General features: G+C 40.9%; 1 protein-coding gene across 1 annotated transcript in view; it reads right to left on the reverse strand.

The window, feature by feature from the left end:
• Positions 1–8,746, reverse strand: part of TMPRSS7 (transmembrane serine protease 7) — a 32,604-nt gene extending 23,858 nt beyond the window's left edge. Inside the window, exons 1-6 of the mRNA XM_047755686.1 lie at positions 8,616–8,746; positions 5,777–5,844; positions 4,490–4,683; positions 3,448–3,486; positions 2,204–2,432; positions 728–858 (exon numbers count right to left, since the gene is read on the reverse strand). Coding sequence (XP_047611642.1) covers positions 728–858; positions 2,204–2,432; positions 3,448–3,486; positions 4,490–4,683; positions 5,777–5,844; positions 8,616–8,708 — 754 coding nt within the window. The 5' untranslated portion in view covers positions 8,709–8,746. The remainder of the gene's footprint in view (positions 1–727; positions 859–2,203; positions 2,433–3,447; positions 3,487–4,489; positions 4,684–5,776; positions 5,845–8,615) is intronic.
• Between the last annotated feature and the right edge of the window lie 550 nt (positions 8,747–9,296).

Below are 9,296 nucleotides of genomic sequence, written 5' to 3' on the forward strand. Positions count from 1 at the left end.
GGTATGGGGCACCAAAGGGAGACTAGAAGCCCGGTGGGGAGAAGAAGGGGATTTCTGCCTGTCTTAGTCCTGGGAGTGTCACCCCAGCAGTGCTGATTCACCGCCAAGGCTACTCTTCTTTCCCATGGAGAGCTGAATCCTGTTAGCAGTTTTTCCAACTTCCAATTTACTACATCTTCTTCAAAGATACTAGCTCAGACATCTGGCACCCTCTCTTCAAAAGTCTGGGTCCCAACTTCATGAACATCTGCCTCTGAACCCACAGACACCAACACCAGCTGGACAGCACCCCTTCCTCAGAGGTCTGAGTTTCCTTCCACAGACCCCCTCCAACAAGCCTTAAATTATAATTGCCCCAATCACTTTCCTTTGTTCCTCCAGGTCTACCAGTGCTGGTTGCTTACAGCCAAGATACTTCACAGTTTGGGGAGGGGGCGGATTTTTCGTGTGGCGGGGCTTCTTTGCTTTTTATGTTTGTTGGGTTTTTTTATTTTTTTTTTGCTTTTTGAGTGACACAGTTAACACCTTTATTGTGAGTTAACAGTTCTTTACATTAAATTCTTCCTGTTATAATATCTAAAACGATTTCTTTCTTCTGAACAGGCCAAGACTCAGGGTCCTGACTAATGCAACTAGTGTTACAGCACTGCCCTGGGAGAGATAAGACTAAAGTATCCATCATAACAAGTGTCTCTCATGATTTTCTTATCAGTTGGGGAAGACTTACTTTGTTCTGGAATGACCTCAAAATATGCTCGGATTCCTGAAAGCCTCCGTACCTGAGGTGACTTAAATGTTAACAACATGAGATTATTTGTAGAAACAAATGACATTAATGTTCTTGTGGGTTCACAAATTCTGAAACCAGATAACAAAACAAAAGTACGTGAATCAGAGGGGGTTGAGGATTGTACCATAAATTCTGTACATTTCCTGGGCTGTCCACACAGTTCCTTGGATCAAACTCTGCCGGCTGGGGCTTCATCAATTAGTGACCACAGAGCCCTATAGATGGAGGGGAGCTGATGCGGTACAGAAATGTTCGTCCAGCAACTACGGAAGAATTGCTCTGGGGGCTGTCACTGGACTCTCCTTAAGAGCAAACAAGGCCTGCAGTAGACAGGGCGTTTAATGGCTAAAGCCATGGGCTTTTCCCCAGAGGAAGCTGGGTTCAAATCTCAGCTCTATCACTTAACTGGCTGAAAGATAAGGGCAATGAAGTAAGTACTTCATAAATGCCAGATTCCCAACTATACTATATAGGTATATTCTCTATATTATATATAGAATAATAGAATATGCCTCATACCATTGTGGTGAGGATTAAGTGAAATAATAACTAAATATGTCTGGAAATAGTGAAAAGAAACCAATAACAATGACCGAGGGATGAGAGTCAAGGACAAACTTATTTTCACTACAAATCTTTAGACGGTGTTTGAATTTTTAAACTCTGTGTTCACCACCGAAATATAAATAAATACAAATGTATGTAAAATACTGTTATATACATATATAAACACTGTTAAAATGATGATAAGATAATTCATGTCTTTTTAGCACAGTGAGTAAAAACAGCAAATTCTTAATAAAGCCTAAATGACATTATTAGGTTATCAAAATATTAAGCACTCATAAAAAGATGTCTACTAGTAAGTAAGATATACTAGGGTATGTATATGAATATGTGTGTATAATTATGTATATGTGTGAATAAAAGAATATGCAAAAATATAACAGACATTTATTGTGGGTAATGGGAATATAAAATAATGGATATTGTTTTCTCTGACCTCACTTTCACAGTGAATATTATGTTATCTTTATAATAAAGAAAAAATTTAATTGTTTGACTAATGCTATATAATCAGAATATTTATTTTCACATTCCACTGAAACAGTAGACTTCATTGTGATTGCAATGAAAGTAAAATTAAACAAAAAAAATCTTTTCTATATCAGAAATGTTGGCCGAAGTTCCTGCTGTACTGATTTTGATTCTTGTTTGCTGCACGGGAAAAGCAAACATTGTGTCTGAAAGCCTCTGGCTAATACAGGGAGCACTAAATAGGGCATGGGTCAATCTCTGACCTCGTGAGATACACAAAAATGATGTTAAGAAATCCGAGGGAAACCCAGATTCTGTCGAAGAGAGACGTTGCAAAAAGCCTCTCATTTGCCAGCCAGGATGCCTGTATAGTACCTGTACAAGACGGTGCTCCGGATGGGCAGGAGGGAGTCGTAAATGGTCAGGGAGTCGGTGACACAGTTGTCAGCCTCAATCTGGACAGACTCTATCGAGAGACGAATCAGATGGCCCACTACGGCCACCAGCTTGAAGTGGCACATCAGCCTCCCTGAGGTTGTCGAAATCTCCAGAGGGTAGCGGAGAGACAGATGATCTGCGTAGAAGTACTGAGAGCAGCCTTTGTCTGTGGAGACAGCACTTTGTTTTGCTTTGTTTTGTTTTAGGGATGATTTTTCTAGAAGCCTTTTTTTTTTTTTTTTTGTCTTTTTGCTTTTTCTAGGGCCGCACCCGTGGCATATGGAGGTTCCCAGGCTAGGGGTCTAATCGGAGCTGTAGCCACCAGCCTACACCACAGCCACAGCTGCGCAAGATCCCAGCCGCATCTGCGACCTACACCACAGCTCACGGCAACACTTGATCCTTAATCCACTAAGCAAGGCCAGGGATCAAACTCGAAACGCGGTGGTTCCTAGTCGAATTCGTTAACCACTGAGCCACGATAGGAACTCCTAGAAGTCTTTGTAGGAGAGTGAAGAGCAAAAGAGGTCACATGGAGAATATGTGCTGCCTTTGTCAGCCTAGCATCCACTCTCTTCTGATAAGGGCACCTAGATTTTACTTTAAGAAATTCTTCCTACCCTGTGTATATGGTTTGGTTGGGGTTAAACTTACTTTTAGACCCAGGGGTGGGCCCTTGACCCAGACTAACCAATCAGAGTCCAAGAAGCTGGTTCAAGAGTGGCACAGGTCGGCCAGTTGGAAACAATGAGACTCAGCCCCAAGACTTCTGCAGGAATTATCAGGAAATCTAGGTGGGTTTTTTCCCCATCATGGATACTAAACTGATAAACTATAAGCTTGGATCTGCTGGTGGCCATGTATGCTACCACAATTGAGAAGCCACTTGAAGCCTCAACAGAGGAAAGCAGAAATGCTTTTTTTCCCTGATGCTATCATATTTTAGAACCTGGACCCAACCATGCCTGTAGCCAACATACTCCATGTATGTCCCAGTTATATGAATCAATCAAGTTTCTTTTGTGCTTAAGCTAATTTCAGTATATATTTGTCATTTGCAACTGAAAGAGCACAAACATCATCATTCAAACAGGAATACCAACTACAGCCAGAAAGAATACTGACTTGGAGGCAGTGGGGGCAGGAGGGAGGGCAGGGAAGAAACCACAGACATAATTTACCAGATCCTATGGTTGAAGAGTAATCTGATCGAAGCCCAGCTGTATTGAAAATGCACATAGAAAAAAAAATGAAACAAAACTGTCAGTCCTAGCATTTCATTGTATTAGAATTTTGCTTAATGAAAATATTTTCAATCATTTAAAAGCAGTCCAGCATATCTGGGATTTGCTTTGAAATAATCCAGAGGGGGTAAGGGAGGTTGCTTAAGTATTTAGAAATCAAATAGGACAGTCATGAGTTGATAGTTGTTGAAGCTGTGTAAGGGGTGTAAGAGAGTTCATTAAACTATTCTCTTCACTTTTGTGCTTGAAATCATCCATTGGAACAAGTTTTAAATACTTTTTTAAAGATAAAAAAGCAACCACACTTGATAATAATTGGTTTTGTATCTGAAATATGACTTTGGTTTTTGGAGACTCAGTTTGAAGATGCATGAAGCCAAATTAAATATAAAGGGAAGTACACTTTAACACACTGAATTTCATATATATTTTTTACACTGAATTTCATATATATTTCATATACATATTGACAATTCTATTGTCCAATTATTGTATATAACATTTAGCAACTTTCTTTTCAGTATAGCTCCAATGTCTTCAGCTAATCCTGTTCCACTGAGATTGTGGAAGAGAATACAGGCATTCCTCAGTATCCATGGAAGATTGGATCCAGGATCCCCAAGGATACCAAAATCCACAGATGCTCAAGTACCTTATATAAAGTGGCATAAAACCCATGTGCATAAAACCTATGCACATCCTCCCGTGTACTTCAGATCATTTCTAGATTACTTATAACACCTAGCACAATGTCAAGACTGTGTAAATAGTTGCCAGTCTGTGGCGAATTCAACTTTGCTTTATGGAACTTTCTGAAATTTTCTTCCAAATATTTTCTATCCATGGTTGGTTGAATCCATGAGTGCAGAGTCCATGGATGAGATGGAAGAGTGTCCTTCATGACAACACTGACTATGATAACTGCAGTATCAGGAGTGCTACAGGAAGGAGTGTTGAAAGAGAATTACCCAACAGTCACCATTTAGTACCACAGAGTCCATGTCCACAGCCAGACCCTGCAGACTCCCCACAGAGGTCCGGTTTACGATGCTCGTCTGAATGGAGTCCTTCAGGATGGCAGCCACACAGTCCTCACAGAAGACATGGCCCTTGGCATGTGGCATGACAAACACAAGCCAAAAGTGGACAAGGAGGCCACCTTTGTTGTTACTGCTGTAGTGAAAAGACAAAGAGGTTCAGGCATAACTCTGAGGACTTTGATAAGGAGCTAATGACCCAACTGATAAATTCAAGGTTGGGCCATGGAGCACAACATTCAACAGAACATAACTTCCTTCTTTAGGAAGTCATTGACTCCAGTTATAGAAATTTTAAAAGGAAATCTACATGGGATGGGTATTCTTGTGCTGGGTTCAAACCTAAAACTGTTAGTACAGTTTGCATCCTCATGGAGAATATACTATTTCTATGGATTTCAATCAGTAGTGACTGCTGTTGCAAATAACAGAATATTTGATACCTCATCTTGTCTAAAGCTAAATCTGCTTTATCCCATTTAACCTTATAAGGGAGGTCTTATTACAATTCCAGTTTTACAGATGAAGAGGTTGAGATCTTCTACAACTCAAAATCACCCAGATACTAAGTAGCAAATCAAGAATCAAGCCTAATTTGGTTTTCTGTCTGACCCTGGAGCAGGAGCTCCTAACTGCACAGCTATCATCATGTTTTATGAAAAAAAAAAAAAAAAGATAGTTTTGGATAGTACTTAATTTGGGAAGAGGAAAGCGAAGGAAAGGAAAAAAATTGCTTTACTCCAAGACTTCTCATTGCCTTTACTCTGCCAAAATAGATTGTAAATCTCTGCAGATCTACTGGGTGTGAGGGAAGGTGGATTACAGTACCCAGCACACGGTTTTTCCTAAAACTTTTTTGACCACGGGATCCTTTTTTTCTCAGAAGATCTTCAGCTATTAGTTTTTTATTGAATATATTTTGAGAACACTGGTCTGTGTTTCATTTTTGCCCTTACCCAATAGAGTGGCCGTGTTTACAGCCATTCTGCCCAGTAGCATTAATACAGAGGTCCAGGGTCCCAGTTCCAGGGAGAGGGCAGTCTTTGAAAAATGGGGAGAAAGACAGCATGACAGTATGTCAAAGATCTGGGTCACTAGAGTGCTAAAAGCATATTAACTCACAACTGCCTTCAAGAAGTTACTCGGGAATGGCACTATTTCAGCCCTTCCACAGCCTTCCAAATGTACAGCAGTGAACATAGAAGTCTCAAAGCAGGCACATTCATTACCTGACATCTGCAACAACAGACTGCTTGTAAAATTTGGAGAAGGCTGATGTTGTATAAACCAGGTTTACCTGAAACAAAAACAAACAAAAAAAGAACCAAGGTGTCTGAAATCTTTGCTTTCTCTCAGGGTGCCCAGCATGCCGTAGAACCAAGCTCTGACAGCTAGCAAGGAGGCGAGCAAGGCTCCAACTGAAGGCCTCTAATGCTAAACCCAGACATTGCTCCTTGAATTCAAATCAATTCCTGCTTCCTGCAGCAGGGTTTCTTAGCCTTCATTCAGCTATCCATGAAGATTACGTAGTTACTTTTATTCACTTATTGCTATCTTTACTATATGTGCTGCCGAAGCGAGCACCACTTATTGCTATCTTTAGACACCCTAATCAAGCTTCACTTCTGCATTCTGCCTACTCCAAAGATTAATTTCCTCCACAATGAGTAAATCAAACACCTTTAAGTACATTTTCAAAGTATTTAATCTAACCTCTTTCCTTTTTTGGGGGGGGGGGGGGTTCATGGCATGCAGCAGCTTGATGTGGGATCTCAGTTCCCAGACAAGAAACTGAACCCCAGGGCCTGCCGTGGTGAAAGCCGCAAGTTTTAACCACTAGATCACTAGGGAACTCCCTGACCTAACCTCTTTTCTAACAACGCAACAGCGTGGAAAATTTATTTTCTCAGGGACATGTTCCTACATTAACCACCAGAGGGCGGCTAGTGTCCATGGCAGGGTTTTCCATCCCCCTTCAGAAAGCTTGTTTCCAAGAAAGCACAAGCTCTTTTTTTAGAATATTTTTAAAACCCTGTTCATGGATCTCCAAAGGGAGCTATTTCAATCAATTGACTTCTTTTGCCCTTACTTAGCATTTTTAAACCAGTTTCGTCTGCCAAATCCTCTTCCCTTGTGTTCCCCTTCCTACATAGTAGCAAAACCACCTACCTAATTGCCCAGAAGAAAAAGCAAAAACCAAAAAAAAAAAAAACTTGGAAATAAAATAGCACCGTGAAAAACGTGTTTTGTAAAGTTGAATTCACTAAGCAACAGAACATGTTATCTAGGCCTGCTGAGCTTCCTTTATTTCCCCTTTGTCCTTCTTTTTTTTAAAATGTGTACAGTAGTGATCAAAAGGCCTACCTCTTTGGGTCAGATGTTTAACAACTATCATAAAATGCATTGGGTGCAATACTAAACTATACAAACAGGATCTCCACAAAGATAGCATTGACTCTCAGAGGCCAGGGAGCATTTCACAGAGAAGGAGCCTTTTTGGATGGGTCACAAGTGATGGGTGGAATTTCACTCTGTAGAGACTGGACAGAAGGTCTAGACTGAACAGCCCTGGAAACCAGGGGCCCCAGACGTGTAAAGGCAATGCTTATTCATAACACAAGTAATGATTGCCTTGGATCACAAGGTTTCTGTTGGGGGAAAGTGGTGAGAAATGAGACTGGGATGACCAGGGGGCAGATTTAGAAAAGCACTTGCTACCATTCTTGAGAATCAGCATTTTATCCTTAAGCCAAAGGGAAAATGTTATTTTTGAGGGATCAGAATGGCTTTGGGTGGGGAAGAAGCCTGGGAATAGGAAAACTAGCAAAGAGATTTTTTTCTAAATCCCTACTTCTTTCAGCTGATTTGAGAGATAATTAATATATAGGAAAGGTAAAGGGTTTTGCCGTTTCCCCAGTATATCAATCAATCAGTCATTAAGAGTCTTCGAACAATAAGAGCCACTATGCCCACTGTCATCTTTGCTTACTCTCCCTCCCAGGCCTTCTATGCTGCAACATCCCTATCACTGCAGGAAAGTGCCACTGCTAGGCCACCCTCTCCACAACTGAGCAAGTGCAAATTGGCAAAAACTCTCTATTGGTAAAAGGTACCAAGAGCCGTGACAGACATTTTTCTATTTGACCAGTTATATTTTTAGGAATTCACCTACGGAAGTAATAAGAGACACGACTTCTCAGGGGGCTTTATTATAGCATTATCCATAGTGGCAAAAATTGGAAACACTTAAATATCCAACACAAAGGGACTTGCCAACTTTGTAGCTGTCAAACCTAGGCTTTTTTTTTTTTTTTTCCCCCTTTGGCCACACCCAGGGCATGGGGAAGCTCTCAGCCAGGGATCAAACCCATGCCACAGTAGCAACCTGAGCAACAGCATGACAACACTGTATCCTTAGCCCACTGAGCCACCAGGGAACTCCAAAACGTATGCTTTTTTAATAATGTTTACTTGCATAGAAACATGCAATATAATGTTAAGAGGGAAAAGTAAGAAGATAAAGCTGAACATCTGCTAATATGCTAATATTGTGTTCTGTCCTATGTCTATGCGGTCTGGAATCAAAGGGGGCTCTATTTATGGAGATGATGTTAAAGAAGATTTTATTTTTAAAATAACTGTATGAATTTTATAAATTTTTACAGTAAATTGAACTTGTTCTATCATAGGAAAGTTTTTTTTTTTTAAAGTGAAGTGATGCCACTGTATCAAGGTTGAAATAAATGTGTATGGATCACAGAGTCAATAGGTATGTATGTAATCTCTGTACTCGAACACATTTTAAAGGTCACCTGACCCAATTTCCTTATTTTATAGAGAAGAAAAACTAAATCTCAGAGAGCCATTGCTTCTTATTTGCAGCAGAAAAAGTTAAGCAATTCTATGAAATAAGCAATTTTATCCTACAAGAAAGATGAGCTAAATCCCATGTTTTCCTGAGTTCTTCCTTTGTCCACCCTGCTCACCTGTGACCCTGTGACCCCACTCCTCTCCCCTCATACCCGACCTCACCCTCCCCAACCTCACAAGCTCCCCCCATCATCTCACCACTTGCTGCACAGTCCCGGCCACTGACAGAAACTCCCTGGACTCCTTCTGTCGGTATTCAGGGAGAAACTCAATGTTGGTGACGCGAAACATCCCCACAAAGTAAAAAGCATCTCTGCTTTCTGTCTTGCCTGTAAGACAGGAGAGAAGGAGGTTAGGAGGCTTTTTCACTTGTGTGGCAGTGATGCATTGTCTGATCTATGTCCGTATCAGCCTCCTAAAATGATTTTATTTTAGACAGCTTCCTATTTTATTGGTTCCAGCCTGTGAAGCTCTCAATGTCGTTAATAATGTCTCTTTGATCAGCAGTAGTCACCATATCCCTTTATAACACTATTCTTTCTATCAGCTTCTAGCACATACTTCAGAAAAAGATTAAAAGGGAAAATATAGACCTCTTTGACTTTATACATGTCCTAGAGTCACTAAGGGGCCAAAAAGCCCCTAAACCTTGGTCATGGATCTCGAGTCTATGGAAGGTAAGAAGGTAAGAAATGTATACTGCCAAGCACTGAGGTGACATGAGCATGGTGAGAGAAGAGGGAAGGGCCCCTGGCTGATCATCCCCAAGCCCCAGGGGGACTCACTCCCTTTCTGACTTGAGCTCTTTATGCCAGGGTGCTGGGCCAATCTTCTGCTCTAGGCAATACATGGAGAATTTATCCATATGTGTGGTCCCCA

The sequence above is a fragment of the Phacochoerus africanus genome, chromosome 1 (genome assembly GCF_016906955.1).
Source record: "Phacochoerus africanus isolate WHEZ1 chromosome 1, ROS_Pafr_v1, whole genome shotgun sequence".
In the NCBI taxonomy this organism is placed as follows: domain Eukaryota; kingdom Metazoa; phylum Chordata; class Mammalia; order Artiodactyla; family Suidae; genus Phacochoerus; species Phacochoerus africanus.